General features: G+C 51.1%; 1 protein-coding gene across 5 annotated transcripts in view; it reads left to right on the top strand.

The window, feature by feature from the left end:
* The window catches only part of LOC123757259 (tRNA pseudouridine(38/39) synthase), a 143,517-nt gene that overhangs the window by 33,382 nt on the left and 87,249 nt on the right, over nucleotides 1–22,886 (top strand). For all 5 annotated transcript variants that reach the window (XM_045740783.2, XM_069323795.1, XM_069323796.1 and 2 more), the window contains exon 2: nucleotides 8,693–8,802. In XM_045740783.2, the coding sequence (XP_045596739.2) occupies nucleotides 8,707–8,802 (96 nt within the window). In that variant the 5' untranslated portion in view covers nucleotides 8,693–8,706. The remainder of the gene's footprint in view (nucleotides 1–8,692; nucleotides 8,803–22,886) is intronic.

The raw sequence follows: 22,886 nt of genomic DNA, 5'->3' as shown, positions 1-22,886 counted from the left end.
CAGCCTGCCAGTCTTGCCAGCCTTGCCAGCCTGCCATCCTCCCTCCCTCCCTCCCCTCTCTCTTTCTCTTTCTCTCCCAAATATGACTAAATAGTTACCGACACTTTAAAACCTCCAGATATAGCAGCCCCCCCTGGATTTAACAACTTGGGTACAGCCCCATATAGGTTGTTAAATCTAGTGGATACTGTATATCGATTTTCTCCAGGTATTCTACCCATTTAGTTTAAGTAATTTTTTCCAATATTTTGACTATTACACTTGTCAATGATACAGGTCTGTAATTGAAGGGGTCTTCCCTGCTACCACTGTTGTAGATTGGAAATATGTTAACCTTTTTCCACATATTTGTCCGGACTCCTGTATGCCGTACACAGGGATGACTGGAAAATGCCACAGGGCATTTTCTTGATGTGTTATCACAAGGGTATCACAGACTGGATGTGGTATCACAAGGGATGTCACAGGGATGCCTGGAAAAATCAGTTGAAGTGGAATGCTGAGCTAAGTGTGGTTTCCCTCAGAACTTGTGGTGAAACTTCATCTGGGCTAATTGCTTTGTTCATACTTCATGCTTTGGCTGTGGAGGATCTTCGCGTTCATGGGCATTTGGCTTCGGTCCTTTGCTTCTTTTCCCTTCTTTAGCTGTCCTCAGATTGGCTTATGTCTCCTCCCGGGAGGCAGTGTCCTTGTTTTTTGCCTTTCTCCTTGCATGTCGCCAGGCTGTCTTCGCTCTCTGTGGTTTCTGCTTGGGCCCGGGCTCTTAGACTCTCGTCCGTGTTTTGTACGCTTTTATTTGCAGATTCCGTCCAGCCTGTTTCTCCAGGCGGCTTCTGCTGGTTGCCACCTTCTTTCGGATATGTTGGTTGTCTGAGGTGCGTGTTCGCGTGCTTCCTGGAAAGGTCATGCCAGGGCTCTGGCATCTGCTGGTTGAGGTAGGCCTTTGGTGCCAGTTTCTTATCCAGTGTCTCCTCCGAAATTGTCTTCGTCTGCTCCAAAATTGTTTTCGGCTGCTCAGTGTGGAGTTCGCTCTGCATGCAAGTCGGGTTCTTGGAGAGGTCACCAGCCCTTTTGTGGGTCGCCCTGTTGACTTTCCCCAACCACCAGGTTGGGGGGGGGGGTGACTGGCTCTGTTTGCCCGTGCTTGGTCCCACCATTCGTGGGCATTTCAGGTCGTGTCTTCCAGCCTGTGGTGGCATTAAGTCGCTCCTCCCCCTCGGAGGGGGGGGGGGGGTCAAGGCTGGCAGGCAGGTTATTCCCCTCGCTTCGTCGGGTCATCTAGAAGTGGGTGAGTTTGGGCATGGTCAAAACGACCTTGTCCCTCAGGTGGGTTTCTCACCTGTTTCCAGTGCCGAAATGGGACTGTGCAGAGCTGAGGTTTATTCTGGACTTGTCCTGTCTGAACCCCTAGATTCCTTGCCCCTCCTTTCGGCTGACCACGCTGTCCCAGGTCCAGCTTCTCTTGGAGCCGAGTTCTCTGGACCTTTGGGATGCGCATGTTTCTATTCATTCAGGGTTTAGGGACTGCTTAAGTTTTGTGGTGGAGCGTCAGTCTCCTGTCACTCTTTCGTTGCCTTCCTTTCAGGCTGAATCTGGCACCTCGTGTTTTCACGTGTTTTACCCGGATCATGGTGGCCTGTCTGTGTCTGTTAGTTGTTTGGTTTGAGCTCCCAGCCAGTCCACGTGTCTGCTTGCCAGGGATTTGGTTCTTTCTCAGCTAGCCGGGTTCGAGTTCCTGGTGAACTGAAGGAAGTCCCATCTGGTTCCACTTAAGTTTGGACTTGGCTGGGCCTTATCTGGGATTCCCAGACAGCATCCTTGTCTCCCTCAGACGGTGTTGCTCTGGCAGCAGTCTCTCCATCGTCTGTTTCTGGGGGAGTCCCGTGTTACTTGGAGGTTGCTCTAGCAGCTGTGCAGAGGTCTGAACTTCGCTGTGATCTTTTACCTGCTGGATCGGGTTTGGTTGTGGCGTCTGTTTTGGTTCCTTTGGGGGCCGCCACTTTTGCTGCGCTCGCAATCGCTCGGTTCGTCCCGCAGGGGTCTTGTGTCGGCTGATGTATCGCCGGCTTCCTCTTCGGGCTTTTTGGGTTCAGTGCCAGGGCGTTTTTCAGAGCCCTGCCTCGATGTGTTTACGGATGCCACCTCTCTCATCTGGGGTTTTGTGACCAGTACTCACCAGGCTGGCCAGGGGCGGTGGGCTCCATCCTTCCGTCAGGCTCATAGTACCTCCAAAAGAAATGCACCCCCTGGCGTTTCCAGGTTTCCTTGGGTTCTTCGGATTCATTTTCTGGAGTTTTCCTCCACATTTTCCTTGTGAGAGGTTCGGGGGCCCTTGTTGGCTTTCTCTTGTATGCACAGGCCTTGGCCTCTCCTCAGACCCTAGCCTCTTATGAGTGTGGTTCCCTGTCCCCTTCCTAGGGGTCTTTGGTGGTTCCTGGGTCTTCCTGGCTTGCAGTCAACTCTGCTTAGGCCTGGGCCCTGGCTTTAAGTTTGTCCATATTTTGTCAGTTTTGGTTGGCTTTTTGTTTTCTGCTGCCTTGCGAGAGGCTTCTGCTTGTTGCCTTCCTCTTGCTGCTTTTTGCTGGTCTGGGGAGGGCGTTTCTCGTGCTCCTGGACTAGACGTGCCAGGGTTTAGGTCTCTTCTTGTCGAGGTAGCCATTGGTGCCAGCTTCTGTGCTGCTGCCTCCGGTTCCGTGTGGACCAGGCCGGCATTGTGCTTGCTCTTGGTGTAAGTCTGCTTCTGGGCTGATGGCGCCGGCCCTTTTACAGGGCACTGTAGGGGGGGGGGGTTACTGACGCTGTTTGACCTCGCTGGTCCTGTGTTTCATGGGTGTTTCGGGTCATCTCCTCTGGCTTGTGGTGGCATTGGGTGGCTCCTTCTCCTTCGTGGGGTTTGGGGCTTGTGGGGCTGGCCTCTTCCCTTGCATTTCGTCAGGTCATCTTGGAGTGGGTGCGATTGGGCATGGTCATTCAACCTCGTACCTTTGGTGGGTTCCCACCTGTTTCCAGTACCAGAACAGGTCTGGGGTTCTGCGATTCATTCTGGATTTGTCCCTTTGAACTGCTGAAACCTTGCCCCTCCTTTTTGGATGACCTCTCTATCCCATGTCCGGCTTCTTTTGGAGCTGGGGTGTTGGATAGTGTCCCAGGCATCGTGGGGCGACTGGCTTCACGCTTCGTTGCCTTACTTTTGTTTGTGTATTCTGCATCTTACCCAGATTGTGGTGACCTGTCTTAGTCAGGTAGGGGTTTGAGTCGGCCTTCCTTGACAACTGGTTGGTGTGGGCTCCCAGCCGGTCTGCTTGTCTGCTTGCCAGAGAGGTGGTTCTTTCCCAGCTTGCCGGATTCCAATTCCTGGTGTGCTGGGGGTTGTCCCTCCTGGTTCCCTCTCTGGTTCGGACCTGGCTGTGTCTTCTGTGGGACTCTTGGACCTCTTCCTTGTCTTTCTCTCTTTGGAGCTTCTGCTGTTTCTGGGAAGCTCCCGGGTCACTCGTCGATTGCTCAAGCAGCTGAACTTCGCCGTGCTAGTTTAACCGCCGGGTTGGGTCCGGTTTCGGGGTTTGTTCTGGTTCCTTCGGGGACGTCACTTCTGCTGCTCTCTCGATAGCTGGGTTCGGCATCCTGGGGGCCCTTGCTTCGGCCTACCTTACCTTGAGGTTACCTTGAGGTGCTTCCGGGGCTTAGCGTTCCCGCGGCCCGGTCGTCGACCAGGCCTCCTGGTAGCTGGACTGATCAACCAGGCTGTTGGATGCGACTGCTCGCAGCCTGACATATGAGTCACAGCCTGGTTGATCAGGTATCCTTTGGAGGTGCTTATCCAGTTCTCTCTTGAACACTGTGAGGGGTCGGCCAGTTATGCCCCTTATGTGTAGTGGAAGCGTGTTGAACAATCTCGGGCCTCTGATGTTGATAGAGTTCTCTCTCAGAGTACCTGTTGCACCTCTGCTTTTCAACGGGGGTATTCTGCACATCCTACCATGTCTTCTGGTCTCATGTGATGTTATTTTTGTGTGCAGGTTTGGGACCAGCTCCTCTAATATTTTCCATTTGTAAATTATTATGTATCTCTCCCGCCTGCGCTCAAGGGAGTACAGATTTAGGCTCTTTAGTCGGTCCCAATAGTTTAGATGTTTTACTGAGTGGATTCTAGCAGTAAAGGATCTCTGTACGCTCCCCAGGTCAGCAATTTCTCCAGCTTTGAAAGGGGCTGTCATTGTGCAGCAGTACTCCACTCTAGAGAGCACAAGCGTTTTGAAAAGTATCATCATCGGTATAGCATCTCTAGTGTGAAAAGTTCTTGTTATTCAACCTTTCTTTTTTCTTGCAGTTGTGATGGCTACTTTATTGTGTTCTTTAAAGGTAAGGTCTTCCGACATGAGTACACCCAGATCCTTTACATTGCCTTTTCGTTCTATGTTATGATTTGCCTGAGTTTTGTACGTGGTTTCCATTTTTATATTTTCATTTTTTCCATAGCGCATGAGCTGGAACTTATCTTCGTTAAACACCATATTATATTCTGTAGCCCATAGAAAGACCTGATCTACATCTGATTCGAGGTTTGCCGTGTCTTCTATGTTGCCTACTCTCATGAAGATCCTAGTGTCATCTGCAAAGGATGATACAGTGCTATAGGTTGTGTTCTTGTCTATGTCCAATATGAGGATGAGAAAAAGTACTGGAGCAAGCACAGTACCCTGGGGGACTGAGCTCTTCACGGTTGATGGGCTGGATTTTATTTTGTTGACTATTACACATTGGGTTCTGTTAGTCAGGAAATTGTAGATCCATCTGCCTATTTTTCCGGTAATTCCTTTTAAACGCATTTTATGTGCAATAACACCATGGTCACATTTATCAAAAGCTTTTGCAAAATCTGTGTAAATTACATCAGCGTTTTGTTTGTCTTCCATAGCATCTAATGCCATATCATAGTGGTCTAGCAACTGCGACAGGCAAGAACGCCCTGTTCTGAAACCATGTTGTCCGGGGTTATGGAGATACTGTGATTCCATGTATTTTGTGATCTTACTTCTTAGCACTCTCTCAAAATTTTTTATGATGTGCGATGTTAGTGCTATCGGTCTGTAATTTTTTGCCTCTGCCTTATTTCCTCCTTTATGAAGTGGTGCTATCTCTGCTGTTTTTAGTATATCAGGGATAATGCCAGTATCTAGGCTTTGTCTCCACAGAATGTGAAGGGCCTGCAATAGTGTTTTTTTACAGTTCTTGATGAATATGGAGTTCCAAGAATCCGGGCCTGGTGCAGAGTGCATAGGCATACTGTTTATGGCTTCTTAAAAATCCAGTGGGATAGGGTGACGTCTGATATATGATTTGATGTTGGTATCATATCCATGAAAAATTCATTTGGGTTATCAATCTTTAGTGCGTTTAATGGCTCGCTGAAAACAAGAGTCGTACTGCTTCCTCAGTAGCTCGCTCATTTCTTTGTTGTCATTGGTGAAAGTTCCATCTCCCTTTCGCAGGGGCCCCGATACTAGATGTGTTTTTTTATCTTGATTTTGCATAGGAGAAAAAATATTTTGGATTTCTCTCTATTTCACTGATGGCCTTTTGCTCTCTTTGCCTCTCCTGGGTTTTGTATGATTCTTGTAGCTTGAGTTCAATTGTTTCTATTTCTCTACCTAACTTTCTTCGCCGTTCTTGAGATAGGTTGCGACTCAAGCTGTTTCGCGATTTGTTTTCTTCGTCTATATAGGGAACGACGTTCCCGTTCCAATCTGCATCTCTTCCTCTTTCTTTCTTAGGGGTATGCGGTTTGAACATATTTCTAGTGCTACTAAGCTTATTTTTTCCAGGCACTGGTTTAGGTTTGCATTTTCTAGCTGTTCTTCCCAGTTTACTTCTGTGAAGTCCTGGTTTATTTGCTCCCAGTTTATCTGTTTATTATTGAAGTTGAATTTGCTGATCTCCTGCATCGATCATCGATCGCCCTTGCATCGCCTGCTGCGTCGCTGGCTTCCTTTTCGGATTTTTCGGGGTTCTCTGCCGTAGCACCCACCCGAGCCCTAGCTTGATGTGTTCACGGATGCCTCATCTCTAGGCTGGGGCTTTGTCACCAGTGCTCATCAGGCCGGCAAGGACTGATGGGTCCATCCTTCCGCCAGGCTCACAGCACTGATCAATTTTCGTTGCTGTGGCAGTCGCTTCGGAGGGTTTGTGTTGCTCGCAGATCGATGATCCGGCTCCATTCGGACTGCGCCCCGGTGGTTCATTGCTTGAACCAGGGAGTTCGATGTGGTCCTTGGCTCTTTGGGGCTGGTCTCTTTGAGTAATTCGTCTGTTGAGTTCTCGGGGTTCATATCCTGCCGGTTCATATCCGGGGAGTGTCAAACGTCCTACCAGATGGCCTGACTTGGTTCATTCCCCCATCTACGGAATGGATGGTCGACACTGATTCGTTCAATTGGCTCTGCCGGACGTACGGGCATGGACCTCTTCACGTAGGCGTGGTGAAGGCGTCTCCCGTTATATGCGGTGCCGTTCCCCTACTTTGAAGCCGTCGGGGTTGATGCTTTTCGGCAGGATTGGTTGAAGTGTGGGCCCAGTACCTCTTACCCCCGATCTAGCTGTTGCTTTGGGTTCTGACTCGTTTGGAGACGTACCAGGGGAGAGTAGTCCTGTTGGCCCCTTGGTGGCTGACCCAGCCTTGGTTTCAGGCACTGCTTGCTTGGTGTTCAAACCTGAGGATTATCCACGGCTCTGTCTCTTTCAGCAGATTGGACCGAACTGGTACATGGCTGGTTCAGTCTTCCCCTCCAGTCTTGGCATCTGGTTTTATTGACAAGGGTTTATCACCACTTGTATGGTGTTCAGGTGGCTTCATTAATGGGGTCCCACATGCATGCTTCATCTCGGCGGCAGTATGGAGTTTCCTGGAGGTTCTTTTGTCACTTTTTGTTTCTTCATAGGTTGTTTTCAGTGTTGGATCGGATTGTCTTGCCCTTTCTCTCTTGGTTGTTTCAGGACCATCATCTTATGCCAAATACTGTTGCCTCATATCGTGTGGCACTAACGGAGCCGATCCTGCTTGCGTTCGGGGGCAGATGTTATTTCTGCTCCATTTCGCCAGCTGTCTCGTGCGTTGTTTCACCTCTGACCTGCTCATGTGCTGCCTGAGCTGTCCTGGTCATTGAACCGGGTGCTCTCTTTTTCTCTCTTTTCCTAGGTTTATGGGGTCCCCTTTGTTTCGGGATTGTTTTGAAAAGGCTCTTTTCTTGTTGGCATTTGCCTCTAGGGATCGGGTTTGGGAGCTTCATGCTCTCCTCTGGCACAGAGGTTTCTGCTCTTTTGGTGTGGTAGGTTTGTTCGTTTGCAACCGTCTCCTTCTTTTCTGATGAAGACTGAGACGGCCACTTTGTGGAGGAGTCCTTGGGTTGTTGATGCTTGGTTGGTTCGGCCGGGGGTGCATCATGTGTTGTGTCCTGTTGTGGCTCTTCACTGTTATTTGCGCACCATGACCTCAGTGGCTGAGGACACTCTTTGGGTTGACCTGGTTTTCCCTTCTTCCCTGTTCCAGGGTTCAGGTCTTCCAGGTCGGCTGCAGGGTTATTCGGTCCAGCCAGCCTGCGGTCTATCCTCATGCCCATGATGTTCGGAAATTTGCTGTGTTGGCTGCCGTCTTTGGTAATATGTCTTGGGCTGACATTCGGGCATGGGGTTTTTGCAGGTTGAACAGGGTCCTGGCCTCTCGCCACCTATTTAATGTTCCTGGCCCTTGTCGGGCATGTGTCGCATTGCGTCGGCGGTTGCAGCTAGCTGTCTCGAATTCGAGGTGAGGAGTGAGTGGCGTCTATCTCCCAGGTAAGTCCCTGTTTTATCTTTGGTTAAGTAGCTCCCGGGAGCTGAAGGGGCTCCCCCCAGAAAACCAACTTTGAATGTAATGAAATGCCATTCTATGGGCGAGACCCTGAGGCTCCCCAGCAATCCTTCCTCCCTCCCTCCGGTCGGCGGTTTTTGCAGTTTTTGACATCCAGCCTCTGAACGGGGGGTTGAATAGCCAGCATGGGGGGTCTGGAGCTCCCCCCTTTCCCCTCTTGGGGAGGGGGTGAAAGCTGCCTAGACAGCGGCATGGTGACGGTTGTGGCGTCATGCTCGTTTGCTCGTTTGTAGTTAGGGAAGTTCTATTCAACAGTTCTGCTTTCAGTAGCAATTTTTTAACCAGATAAAATTTGTTTTGGGATGCCTACCTTTCTGGGGGGCCTGACCCGGTCGATGGCAGACATAGAATGCATCCAACAATACAGGGGTTTCTATAGGCTTTTGCTTCTCATGCCTCTCTGAGGGGGGCCAGGTTCTGGCTTGTGGTCCCTGGTAGGCAGACCTCTATTTCCTTTGACTGATGCCATGGTCTAATATGTTCATATCAGCCCGGATTGCTCAGGGGAGCTTCCGAGTCTCGCCCAGAAAATGGCATTTCGTTACATTCAATGCTGGGATTTTTTTGCATTTACTGAGTATTATGTATCCCATAGTAATTGTGTGAACATTGATGGTGAGGTTACAGAGGCATAACATACTCAAAGACTATAGAATATTATTTTGGCTAAATCTACAGTTTTGCACTTTAATTTGTTTATAAATTAAGCACTAGTGATAAAGTTATGATACATACCCTAACTATAAATGGATTAGTGCTTTCTCTTGATAATTACTCATTTAAAACTAGGTGTGGAGGAAGAAATGGCAGGACTTGAGAATGAGGATGGCCTGAAAGACAGTAGCACTAGTCTTACCAAGAGAGGGAAGCATGTGGCAGTCGAGTGCTTGACCCGGCAGGTTAGTTATCCTTTCTCGTATGTTTTGTGTGTAGATACTGTATATCTTGCTTCCCTATTAATACTGTATATTATTGCTTCCCTATAATACTGTATCTTCATAATAGTCTCAAATGTTCAAAGATGGTAAAACTACCCATATTTTTATTAACTTTTCTGTGGGGAGTCCCTACGGCTCCCTGGAGCTTATCGAGCTAATGTATGTTATATTAGACCAATACATTAGCGAAGGAGTTCAGACCTACCAGGGACCAGCGCTAAAACCTGGCCCCTTCAGAGAGGTTTCAGGGAGCAATGGCCCTAGAAAACCCCCTTGTGGTTGGGGTTTTCCTTATCTGCCATTGACCGGAGTTAGGCACCCAGAAAGGTAGGCATAACAAAACAAACCCCACATGGTAAAAAACTAAAACAAAAAAAACGAATTGAGAGGTAGAAACTCCCTACAATCCCAAGGAAACAAGCAAACATCACACTTTACTGCCTCGCCGATCGTCCGCGCAGCCCTCCCCGCCCCGAGAGGGGGATGGGGGAGCCCCGGACCTCATCGCGCCAACTGCCTATCATCAGTTTGTAAGCTAATGTCAGCCGGGATAGACGCTTCTCTGGCCTCAGTTTCCTAGGCGGTGTTTGCCTTGTGTGGCTTTCACTGCCGTGTGTTGTGTTGAATGGTGGCCAGGTGTTCCTCATCAGTACCAGGGCTGCATGCACTTAGGGGCTTCCTTCCCTAAGTGCCCTGTGAGTACTGCCCCTGCGTGACAGGGTTATCTTCCCTGGGGCGTTCGGGTACCATTCCCGTAGAGGTTCTTGCTGCTCGGCATTTGCCTCACCCTTGGGGCCAGCTTGGGCTTGGGGCCCTTGTTTGGCCCTGGGTAGGAACTGGCATTGTGCTGGTTAGGGCGTCAAGGTGTTGCGTGACCTGCCACCTAAGCGACGACTGGTTCCTGTTGCCTCTGGAAACGGTGTACTTTTACGGGGTTTTTCTTTTGTTTTTATTTTCATTTGCCTGGTGGGGGTCTGCCTAGTGTGGCAATAGTTCCACTAGTAGTGTTTGGTGGCTCTCTGCTAGGCCCCTGTGATTGTACACGTCGCAGGGGTTTTCAGTGCTATCCTCTACCCCCTTGTTATTTTTGGGTTTCTTACCTGGTTAGCAACACCTTGCCCGGGCTTCCCGTAGTTGTTACCCTACGGGCCCTGGAAACCCCTGTCGGGGCTCAGTGGACCATTGAATGTCTTCTGGGTTTCAACCCGTCTTGTACCGGATCGTTGGTTGCTGTGCCCTTGTCTCCGGGTGACAGTCGCCACTTTTACCTCCATCATGCTGCCTGTTGGGTCACTGACACCTTAACCCTTACACTGCTCAGGGGTCCTTGGGACATTTACACCCCTGTGCGCAAGAAAAAAACAAATTAAAATTTTTTTTTTCGTCTTCTAAACATGTTAATTTGTGTCCCCTGAGCACGGAAAAAAAAAAAAAAAAATCGTAGGTGACATATTTTGGGCGCAATTGACTGAGGAAGTCTGGCAAAAAGTGGGCGTTGACAGAGCGGTTGTCAGACCCGGTCAGCGTCACCCGCGTTGACAGATGGGAGTTGCCACAAAGATATTATTACCTAATTGTTTCAATGTCTCCGATTGATTTTTCTTAGTTTTTTTGCAGTAATATTATTCAATAGTGTGTATTGTAATATATTTATATAATAAAAGTGGTGAATAATCGCTATACTCAAAAGTATGATGTGCATATTAGTGATTCAATTATTATGTTTATAAAACAATAAACAAATAGTTTTGCTGCTATTACACTCTATACACAGGTTATATATAAGTATTGGCATGTTTTGGTCACCATAACGAACCACTAAGTTGGTATTGAGAGTCGAAAAGCAACGAGGAGTTACCGCCACACACTCGCTGCCACTCCCTCAACACACGCACTAAACTTTCTCCCCCAACAATACCAGTTGTGGTGTTATTACACTATATACAGACGTTATATATAAGTATGTGTATATTTTGTTCACCACAACTGTACAGCTAAGCTGATATAGTTAGTTCAGGCACTAAGAGTCGTCGCTATACACAGATGGCGGCTGGCGGCTCCCTCACTCTTTCAAGGTCACACGCACTAAACTTTCTCCCCCAACAATACCTTTTGCAGTGTTATTACCCTATATACACATATTATATATAAATATCTACATGTTTTATGCACTGTAACTGTACACCTAAGCTTGTAGTGCGCCCAAAGAGCATAGTGGCCACCCTCTAAACAGCTAGACAAATCGTGCAGACGACGTCACCTCCGTCACCCATATGGCTCCTCCCAGCATAATCCTTTTGCTGTTATTACACTAATACACACATTATATATAAGTATCTACATTTGTGTTCACCATAGAGAACCACTGACCTGGTATGGTGAATGCAAACAACAACTGGTGGCCACACAGTCAGTAAACGATGCTGTCTCCCTCCGTCTCTCAGCATCACTCCTCCCACAGCGCTAATTATTACAACAATCCTGCTATTATCACAACCCTGGTTATTTATATCACAGTCATTGGTCATTTGTAATATTGTCATCGCTAAATAATAACAATTATATATTTATTTTGACATTTTTCGGCGATGCTGTGGTCACAAGCTGAACATCAATGCTGTTCACTCATGCTGCGTGCGCCGGCCTTGGTTGCTCCTACAGTATTGTGCCTCTCACACCTGAGAATATTGCCCACGATTTTTTTTTTAAATGGCATCTGTTTACAAGAGCCCTGAGGAAGCTACTGTGAACCCCGTGTAGCCGCGGGCCATTTGAATCAGGCCTGGCACCCTATGGCGTATATATACGCCATGCGCACGATAGGACATGTTACTCAGGGCGTATATATACGCCATGCGCAGTTTAAGGGTTAACCCAGAGTCTTACGAGAGATTCTCTGCTTGTTCTCCAGTACTCTCCTGATGTTATTACTGTTCAGAGTACAGGCGGCATCCGTGTTGCAAGCTAGGTTAGGTTGCTGCAACATGCTAGGTTGGTTTCAATTCAAACAGCCGAAGGCGGGACCACAGCCGCAGCAACACTTCTGGAGGGAAAGACAAGGAGTGGCCTCCAGATCACCAGGAAACCAAACCTGGCGATCTGGAAAGAACCACACTCCTGGCGAGCAGACAAGCGGACCGACTGGGAGCCCACACCAGCCAGTCGTCGAGGTAGGCCAGACACCGAATCCCAAGCAGACTCAGACAGGGCACCAAGATCCGGTAAGGATGCGTAAATACACAAAGTGCCAATTACAAAATAGGGAAGGCAACAAAAGCAGTAAGCCTGAAGCCCCACCACCAACTGTGCCAGTCCCGGAAAACTGGAGAGAAACGTGCCAAGAATTGACCTGGAGGTTCAGGGCCACCATCCAGGCACCCGGCATCAACAGAAGCCGGACAGGAGACAACAGTCCTCTGATGAAGGCATAGAATCCAGGGCGCAGACTGAAGAAGTCCAGAAGAACCGCAGATTCGACAGACCCATGTCTGCATAGAGCAGACGGGAACCGCGGAAGGATGGGGCGGATCGACCACGTCCAATGCACCCACGAAGATGACACGACGAAGTGCAGGGAAAGATGCCCACCCCGCCAGCCCTGAACCCCCCAAAGGGGGAGAAGCCGTCCACCGCCGCCACCAGAGGCCGGAAGACAACCAAAAGTGCCCACTAACTGCAGGACCATGTGAGAGTTAGCAGAGCAAGCTGCTCCTCCAGCATCCGTCAACAGAGAAGGGAACAGAGCCCCTTCCGAAAGAAAAAGCATGCATACACATACACATATATACATATATATTATGTATATACACCTACACATACATATACACATACACACACAAGGTATGTTACACACACGTATCGAATTTACTCAGTTTCTATGATCGAGCAACAGAGATATTACAGGAAAGAGATGGTTGGGTTGACTGCATCTATCTGGACCTAAAAAAGGATTTCGACAGAGTTCCACATAAGAGGTTGTTCTGGAAACTGGAAAATATTGGAGGGGTGACAGGTAAGCTTCTAACATGGATGAAAAATTTTCTGACTGATAGAAAAATGAGGGCAGTGATCAGAGGCAATGTGTCGGACTGGAGAAATGTCACAAGTGGAGTACCACAGGGTTCAGTTCTTGCACCAATGATGTTTATTGTCTACATAAATGATCTACCAGTTGGTATACAGAATTATATCAACGTGTTTGCTGATGATGCTAAGATAATATGAAGGATAAGAATCTTGGATGATTGTCATGCCCTTCAAGATGACCTGGACAAAATAAGTATATGGAGCACCACTTGGCAAATGGAATTTAATGTTAATAAATGCCATGTTATGGAATGTGGAATAGGAGAACATAGACCCCACACGACCTATATATATTATGTGAGAAATCTTTAAAGAATTCTGATAAAGAAAGAGATCTAGAGATGGTTCTAGATAGAAAACTAGCACCTGAGGATCACATAGAGAATATTGTGTGAGGAGCCTATGCCACGCTTTTTAACTTCAGAATTGCTTTTAAATACAGTACATGGATGGTGATATACTAAAGAAATTGTTCACGACTTTTGTTAGGCCAAAGCTAGAATATGCAGCGGTTGTGTGGTGCCCATATCTTAAGAAGCACATCAACAAACTGGAAAAGGTGCAAAGACATGCTACTAAGTGGCTCCCAGAACTGAAGGGCAAGAGCTACGAGGAGAGGTTAGAGGCATTAAATATGCCAAAACTAGAAGACAGAAGAAAAAGAGGTGATATGATCACTACATACAAAATAGTAACAGGAATTGATAAAATTGATAGGGAAGATTTCCTGAGACCTGGAACTTTAAGAACAAGAGGTCATAGATTTAAACTAGCTAAACACAGATGCCAAAGAAATATAAGAAAATTCACTTCCCAAACAGAGTGGTAGACGGTTGGAACAAGTTAGGTGAGAAGGTGGTGGAGGCCAAGACCGTCAGTAGTTTCAAAGCGTTATATGACAAAGAGTGCTGGGAAGACGGGACACCACGAGCGTAGCTCTCATCCTGTAACTACACTTAGGTAATTACACTTAGGTAATTACACTTAGGTAATTACAATAAACGCAGCTCTGCACGGTGGTTAATCCGTTCCACATCCCCAAAAATATTAACTTACAAATACATTTTATACTGAATACAATATTTTTTTCTAACTACAATACAGTACATATGTTTATTCTACATTTATGGAGGACTGTTGCTGGCGTATGGAAGATGGTGATGAGGGGGGAGGAGGAGAGATGTTACTGTTTGGAAAGGGCGTCCTCCTTCCATTATAAACATTATAACATCAGGCAGTGATGATTTCTCTTGGGTACAAACACTCCTACGTTTTGCCTGCATGCCACTAGGACTTGCTTGTGGTTCACTGCGTATTTTTCTCGCTAAAACCAGTCGAATGACAATTTTTCCCTTCAGTGTAACACTTATCTGAAGTGAGACTTCACATTGTCTCACTATGAATGATCTCTTGTTTTTCCTCTATCATCATCCTCATATTTATTTTCTTAGGTTGAACTTTACCACTGACTTTCTTGGGACCCATTGTATGATATATAGTAATCGGTTTTATGTTCAAAAAGCAAAAAATCTCCACAAAAATGGAATTTCTTTTAAGCATAATCGTCACTAAGCGGGCGGCTCTAGTAAACTGAGGCAGGTCGACCCGCGTGACCGGGAACCACGTTCTCGGTCAACCCAAATGTGTATCAACGAATATCGTTATTCGACGACACTATCGTAAGTCGAGTCGCATTTTTCGATCAAATTTATATCATAACTCGAAATTATAGTAAGTCGGGGCAATCGTAAGTCGAGGTGCCACTGTATATATATATGCCCCTCTGACGGTTGGCCTTCATAGTGTCTTGGGCTGATATTCAGGGATGGGGGGTTGTTGCATTGGATTATTGTGCTGCTTTGCTTGATCTTGAGAAACAAGTTTTGTCAAGATGTGTTTAGTTTTCTTGAAATTCTTTTAAAAAATGAGATTGAATTTTACATCATTAGTTAACCTTTTCTGTGGGGAGCCCCTACGGCTCCCTGGAGCTTATCGGGCTAATGTATGGTATATTAGACCAGGACATTAGCTAAGGAGTTCAGACCTACCAGGTACCAGAGCCAGAACCTGGCCCTTTCAGAGAGGTTTTAGGGAGCAATGGCCCTAGAAAACCCCCCCTGTTGTTGGGGATTTTCTTTATCTGACATCGACCGAGGTTAGGCACCCAAAAAGGTAGGCATAACAAAACAAAGCCCACATGGTAAGAAACTACAACAAAAAAGCAGAGGTAGAAACGCCTTACAATCCCAAGAAAACAAGCAAACATCACACTTTATTGCCGCTCCGATTGTCCGCGCAGCCCTCCCCTCCCCTCCCCGAGAGGGGAGGGGGGCCCCGGACCTCACCATCCTTCCGGGGTACCTGGAAGTTCCAGTGCCGACACGGGCCTTTGCAGATCTACGGTTCTTCTGGGCTTGTTCAGCCTGCCCCCTGGATTCCTTGCACATTCACTCTTTGGCACATTCCTCTCCAGGGTTCCAGGACTGGCACAGTTGGTGGTGGGGCTTCAGGCTTGCTGCTTTGGTTGCCTTCCCTAGTTTGTTCTTGGCACTTAGTGTATTTACGCATCTTTACCGGATCTTCGTGACCTGTCTGTGTCTGCTCGGGATTCGGTTTCTGACCTACCTCAACGACTAGCTGGTGTGGGCTCCCAGTCAGTCCACTTGTCTGCTTGCCAACTGTGTGGTTCTTTCCAGATCGCCAGGTTCGGGTTCCTGGTGAACTGGAGGACATTCCATCTGATTCGGTCCCATGTTCAGACCTAGCTGGGTCTTGTTTGGGACTCTTGGACTGCTTCTTTATCTTTTCCTCCAGTAGCGTTGCTGCGGCTGCGGTCCCACCTTAGGCTGTTTCTGAGGGAGTCCTGGGTCACTCGGCAGTTGCTCGAGCAGTTGCACGGAAGTCTGTACTTCGCTGTGCGGGTCGGGTTAGACTTCGACGTTTGTTTTGGTTCCTTCGGGGACACCTCTTCCGCCTCTCATGCAATCGTTGGGTTCGTCCTCCTGGGACCTTGTGTTAGTGCTGTGTTGCCGGCTTCCTTTTTGGGGTTTTCGGGGTGCAGTGCCTTGGCGCCTCCCCGAGCCTTCGCTCGATGTATTCATGAACGGGTCGTCTCTCAGCTTGGGCTTTGTGACCAGTGCTCACCAGGCCAGCCAGGGACAGTGGGGTCTGTCATTCCGTCAGGCTCACAGCACGGTTCGGAAGTTGGCAACTGTCTGGTTTGCGCTTCGGAGGGTTCGGGTCACTTGGGGCTCTTCCGTCCGGCTCCATTCGGACTGTTCTCCAGTCGTTCATTGCCAGAACCGCGGGGGTTCTCTTCGATCCTTGCCTCTTTGGGGTTGGTCCCTTCGAGTGACTAGTCTGCTGGATTCTCGGTGTTTGGCTCTCCATGCGGTTCATGTCCTGGGAGTGTCCAACGTCCTGACGGACGGCCTGTCTCGGTTCATTCCTCTGTTCACGGATTGGCCTCTCATTGTTGACTAGTCCATTGGCTCTGCCGGATGTACGGACTCCCGGATATACGGACTCCCGGATGTGGACATCTTTGCGGTGGCATGGTCTCGGCATCTCCCATTCTATGTGGCGCCTTTTCCCGCCTGAGAGGCCTTCGCGGTGGATGCCTTTAGGCAGGACTGGTCGAAGTGGAATTACCTGTACCTCTTTTCCCGGTCCAGCTGTTACTTCGGGTTCTGTCTCGTTTGGAATCCTTCCCGGGAAGAGTAGTTCTCGTGGCCCCTTGGTAGCTGGCCCAGCTTTGTTTTCAGACGCTACTTGATCAGTGTCCGAATCCGGGGCGTTTCCCGCAGCTCAGCCTCTTTCAGCAGGGCATATCGGTCTGGTACATGGCTGGTTCAGCCTTCTCCTCGGCTCTTTGCGTCTGATCTTCTGATGCGGGTGTATCACCATCTCTATGGTGATCACGTGGCTTCGTTGAGGGTGTCCCACCTGCGAGCTTTATCTCGACGACAGTATATAGTTTCCTGGCGTTTCCTTTCGCCTTCTTCTTGCTCTTCGTAGGTTGTCTTGTCCATTTCTTGTTTTTTCAGGACCGTTAAATGATGCTTCTTACTGTTGCTTTGTATCATGTGGCACTGGCCGAGTCGCTTCAGCTTGCGTTCGGGGTGGACGTCACATCCACCCCATTCTGAACTCTTTCTCGTGCTTTGTTTCACCTCCGGCCTGCTCATGCGGTGCCTGAGCCATCCTGGTCCATCCTGGTCCATCCTGGTCCTTGGTCAGGGTGCTCTTATCTTTCCTCTCCTCGGTTTGTGGTAGCCCCTACAGTTCAATATTGTTTTTCAAAGGCCATATTTTTGTTGGCATTGGCCTCTGTGGGTCCGGGAGTTTCCGGCTCTCCTCCTGCGCAGGGATTTCTGCTCTTTTGGTACTGGTGGTTGGTTTGTACGTTTGCAGCCTTCTCCGTCTTTCTGGCGAAGGCTGAGACGGCTGCTTTCCGGAGGGGTCCTTAGGTTATTGATGCTTAGTTGGTTTCGGCCGGGGGTATGTCATGCGTTGTGTCCAGTTGCGGCTTTTCGCTGTTACCTGTGTGCCGTGGCTGGGGATGCGCTTTGGGTTGATCCGCTTTTCTCTCGTTCCCCGTTCCAGGGCTTGGGTCTCCCAGGTCATCCGCAGGGTTCTTAAGTCTACAAGCTTGTGGTCTATCCTTGCGCCTGTGCCGTTCGGACGTTTGTAGTTTTCGCCCCGTGTTTGGTAACATGTCTTGTTCTCATTTCGTGAGCGGGGATTTGGAGGTCACACAGGTTCCTGGCTGCCCGTTATTTTGTGAGTGTGTTTGCTCCTGGGCAGTCTTGTGTTGCTTTGGGTTGCAGGTTGCTGCCTTTTGTCTTGACTTTGCGATGCAGAGTTTGTGGCGCCTGCCTCCTGGGGTCAGCCCTTTCTTTTCCTTCTCTTTGAGTATGTAGCTCCAGGGAGCCGTAGGGGCTCCCCACAGAAAACCAGGATTGATCATAATAAAACGGCATTTTTTGAGTGAGCCACGGAGGCTCTCTGGCTCCCCTCCTTCCCACCAGTCGGCGTTTTTTTGCGTTGGTTGTAGCTTAGCTTCTGAACTGGAGTGATAGGCAGCTGATGTGGTGAGGTCCGGGCACCCCCTTTCCTCTCTCAGGGAGGGGAGAGCTGCGTGGATGAGCGGCGTGGCAGTAAAGTGTAATGTTTGCTTGTTTGCTTGGGGTTGTAGGGAGTTTCTTCTTCTCTGTTTGGTTTTTTGTTGTAGTTTCTTACTATGTGGGTTTTTTGTTATGCCTACCTTTTTCTGTGTGCCCAACCCCGGTCGATGGCAGATAAGGAAAACCCCCAACCACAAGGGGGTTTTCCAGGGCCATTGCACCCTGAAACCTCTCTGAAGGGGCCAGGTTCCGGCTCTGGTCCCTGGTAAGTGTGAACTCCACAGCTAATGTCCTGGTCTAATTTAACATACATTAGCCCGATAAGCTCCAAAGAGCCTCCGGGGCTCACCCAGAAAATGGCGTTTCATTACATTCAACGCTGTTTTTCTGGGGGGAGCCCCGTCGGCTCCCCAGAGCTATCCCAGGCTGATATGCTAATGTCAGACTTTGGCATCAGTCATGTGTATGGAGTTCTTAGGCCTACCGGGGACCACGGCCAGAACCGGGCCCCCTCAGAGAGGCAAGGGGAGCAATGGCCTATAGAAGCCCCCGTGTAGTTGGAAGCATTCTATGTCTGCCATCGACCGGAACAGGCACCCAGAAAGGTAAGCGCCCCAAAACAAACCCCTATTCTGGTTAAAATTGCTACCTAATACCGAACTAGTGGATAGAACTCCCCAACCGAAAACAAGCAAATTAGTGTGACGTCACACACTGCCGCGCCGCTGTCTGCGCAGCTCCCCCCTCCCCGGGAGGGGGAAGGGGGAGCCCCAGACCCCCCGCGCCGGCTACCCACACCTCAGTTCTTGAGGCTGATGCTATAGGCGATGGTCGTGTGCTCTGGCTCCGGTGTCGCTACTGCACTGTGCTTTGAGTGTGGTGTTAGTTTTGTGGGTGCGAGAGCCAGGAGTTATCTTCAGTACTCGGGCTGCATGCGCCTAGGGCTGCCTTCCCTAGGTGCCCTGTAAGTACTGCCCTTGGGGCTTGGGGCCACCTTCCACAGGCTCCTCGGGGTCTGCCTCTGCTGGTCCGTTTTACCTTTCGTTTTTTCGGCCGCCTGTTGGGCTCTTGGGTGTTCTGTTCTCCCTTGTTACCGGCAGGTAAGAGGCAGTTTGCACTGGTAGGGGCGCAGGGTGCTGCTCAGCTTGTACTTCCCGACATCGCGGCCGGCTCTGTTCCTTGGGGTTCGCTGTCCTCTTGCGGGGTTTTGTTTTTCTTTTTGTTTTGCCTGGTGGGGGGTTCTGTCATTTTATTCAGTTTGTTTTTGCTCTTCCTCGGTGGCGCCCCCTGCTAGGTCCCCGTGAGTGTACACGTCCCTGGGGTTCAGCTTTAGAAGTTTGCTTGGTAGTTTTGGGCGCCGGTTTGCAGCACCCTGCCTGGGACTACTTGAGCGCGAGTCCTCTTAAAGTAAACGCTCAGGACCCTGGGAATCCCCTAGGGGGCGCGTGGGTCTGATGGATGTGACCCCGGAGTCCCCACTCGCTGTGTGCGAGTTTGAGGGTTGCTCGGTCCCCTTGTCTCAGGGTGACCCTCATTGTTTTTGCCTCTGCCACGCTGCCTGTTGGGTCGGTGATACTTTCGACCCTGAGTCCTGTGAGTGTTGCTGCTTGCTTGTGACTCAATTTACCCAATCCTCTGATGATTCTATTCGGGTACAGGCGGCACGTGCGTTGCAGTCTAGGTTTCGTCTGTTGCAACGCGCTCGGTTGGTTGCTTCCCCGGATGCCCCGGGGCTGCCCCGCTTTGCTTTTCGAGACCCGGACTTGGGGGTGGGGGTCGCTTCGATCCTGGTTCAGTCCGCACCTCCTCGTCCTTCCCCTTCTGTTCGTTCTGGTCCCCCGCCCCTGCTTCCGGCCCCGAAGCGTCTGAGGGTTTCGGGGTCGGAGCAGGGGTTACTTGATCTCGAGACTCGGGCAGCTTCGGGGGTTGCCCCTTCCGGGGGGGCGGCAGAGGCATTCGAGTCTTGTCTCCCGGCCGAAGCTTCAGGGTCTGACCAGTGGGCCCCCCTTCCTCCAGCTTTTCCGGCTGCTCCGTCCTTGTCTTGTGGGGTCGGGGCTTGGGGAGAGGACTCGGCCTCGGGTCCTGTGGTGACGGACCTCGAGGCTGGGGAGGGGCTGACTTGGGGGCCTTGGGCCCCGCTGGACCCCGCCTGGGTTTTTCTTCCCACTGAGCGGGGCTTATTGTTACAAGGAGTGGGGTTTTCTTTCCCCCCCTCTGCGTACGAGTTGGATTTGGTGTCGGCCCCTCCCCGGGTACGGTTCCGTGTTCCCCCGGGTACGTCGGTTCCGTCCTTCCGGAGGTTTTCGGCTTATCGCATCCAACCTGGTGTGGTGCGAGCGGCCTTTGCAGCTTACCTCCTGCGTGACCCGGATTATGCCTCGGAAATGGATCCGTCCACGTTCAGGTTTGGGACTTCGTTCCCTTTCTGGCTCCGTTACGAGGTTCCGGAGTCATCCTGGCTAGCAGACTGCCCCTTGTTTGGTCTGGATTCCTGGCATTCCTTCTGTCGTTCCCGCGCGCTGGAGTGGCGGGAAGCTTCCACGGTGCTTCAGGTTTTCCTGGGGGGTGAACTTGAGTACCTGAATGAGTGCTTGTTTGCCCCTGCCCTTCCCCGCGATGTGGGCGTTATTCAGCTCCATGTGCAGGTTCCCTCCCTTTCGGCGGCGCTCGTGGCGGAGGACTTGCGCGCTCGGGGCCTTTTGTGTTCGGCCTTGCGGTTCTTTTCCCTCCTGGAGCTGTCTTCGGATTGGCTCGTGGAGGATGTGGGGACGCTTGGGTCCGTCCCGGGGTCCGGCACCTTGTCCTCGGCTGCGCGTTCGTCGGCTGCCTTGTTGAAGCTGTTCACGCCGATTTTGCGGGATGCGGTTTCCCTGTTCTATGCTTCCCGTCTCGCGTGTCGGCAGGCGGTGCTGGGTTCCTCCGTGGAATCTGCTTGGGCTCTGGCTCTTAGGCGTTCTTCACCTTTTTGTCCTCTCCTGTTTGGGGAGTCGGCCGTGGCGCTGTTTATTCAGGCTGCGTCGGCGGCTTGTCGTCCGATGTCGGACTTGTTGGTTTTCCGGGGGTCCCGGGGTGGGTCTTCCCGGAAAGGTCGTGCCAGGGCTCGGGGTTCCTCTCGTCGTGGTAGGCCTCTGGTGTCAGGTTTGGGGTTGGCTCCTCCTGCGGACCCTCCCTCGTCTGGTCGGCACGGTGTTCGCGCTGTGCGGGGTTCTGGGTCTCGTAAGGGTCGCCGGCCCTTTCGCGGTTTGCCCCTTTGACGGGGCGATGGGGGGGCGGCTTGCGCTGTTCGCCCGCGCCTGGTCCCACGATTCGTGGGCCTTTCGGGTCGTGTCTCGCGGCCTGCGGTGGCGTTGGGTGGCCCCTCCCCCCTTTGGGGGGTCGGGGCTGGCGGGGCAGGCTTCTTCCCCTGCGCTCTGTCGAGTCGTCTTGGAGTGGGTACGCTTGGGCGTCGTCGAAACGACGTCGTCCCTCAGATGGGTTTCCCGTCTGTTTCCGGTTCCGAAACGGGACTGCGCGGACCTGCGGTTCATTCTGGACTTGTCCCGTCTGAACCCCTGGGTTCATTGCCCCTCCTTTCGGATGCCTACGCTGTCTCAGGTTCGGCTCCTTTTGGAGCCGGGTGCTTGGATGGTGTCCCTGGACCTCCGGGACGCTTATTGGCATGTCCCGATTCATCCGCGGTTCAGGGACTGGCTCGGTTTTGTAGTGGGGCGTCTGAGTTACCGCTTTCGTTGTCTCCCGTTCGGGTTGAACCTGGCACCTCGCATGTTCACACGCCTTACACGGGTTGTGGTGGCTCGTTTGCGTCTCCTAGGTGTTCGGGTGTTGGCCTACCTCGACGACTGGCTGGTTTGGGCTCCCAGCCAGTCAGCTTGCTTGCTAGCCAGGGATTTGGTTCTTTCCCAGCTCGCCGGGTTCGGGTTCTTGGTGAACTGGAGGAAGTCCCATCTGGTTCCCTCTCAGGTTCGGACTTGGCTGGGTCTCGTGTGGGACTCTCGGACCGCCTCCTTGTCTCTCCCTCCGGAGTCTCTCCTGCGGCTGCGGTCCCGCCTTCGTCTGTTTCTGGAGGGCCCTCGGGTCACCCGGCGGTTGCTCGAGGGGCTGTGCGGGAGCCTGAACTTTGCGATGGTGGTCTACCCGCCGGGTCGGGTTTGGCTTCGACGGCTGTTCTGGTTCCTTCGGGGTTCCCCCTTCCGCCTCTCTCGCGATCGCAGAGTTCGACCCCCGGAGGACTTGCGTCGGTTGCTGCGTCACCGGCTTCCTCTTCGGGTTTTTCGGGGTTCAGTGCCTTGGCGCCTACCCGAGCCCTCGCTCGATGTGTACACGGATGCGTCGTCTCTCGGCTGGGGTTTTGTGACCAGTGCTCACCAGGCCGGCCAGGGGCGTTGGGATCCGTCCTTCCGTCGAGCTCACAGTACGGTGCGGGAGTTCGCGGCAGTGTGGTTTGCTCTGGGGAGGATTCGGGTGGCCCGCGGATCGACGATTCGGCTCCATTCGGACTGCTCTCCGGTGGTTCCTTGCCTGAACCGCGGGGGTTCGATGCGGTCCTTGTCTCTTTGGGGTTGGTCGCTTCGGGTGACTCGTCTGCTGAGTTCTCGGGGTTTGGCTCTCCTGGCGGTTCACGTACGGGGCGTGTCCAACGTCTTGGCCGACGCCCTGTCTCGCTTCGTTCCCCTCTCCACGGAGTGGACGGTCGACGACGAGTCCTTCCGTTGGCTTTGCCAGACGTTCGGGCGCCCCGAGGTGGACCTCTTCGCGTCGGCGTGGTCGCGGCGTCTTCCCGTTTATGCGGCGCCCTTCCCCGATTGCGAGGCCGTCGGGGTCGATGCCTTTCGG

The sequence above is a fragment of the Procambarus clarkii genome, chromosome 13, assembly GCF_040958095.1.
Source record: "Procambarus clarkii isolate CNS0578487 chromosome 13, FALCON_Pclarkii_2.0, whole genome shotgun sequence".
In the NCBI taxonomy this organism is placed as follows: domain Eukaryota; kingdom Metazoa; phylum Arthropoda; class Malacostraca; order Decapoda; family Cambaridae; genus Procambarus; species Procambarus clarkii.
The sequence above is the reverse complement of the archived record's forward strand: the minus strand, read 5'-3'. Positions and strand labels throughout refer to the sequence as shown.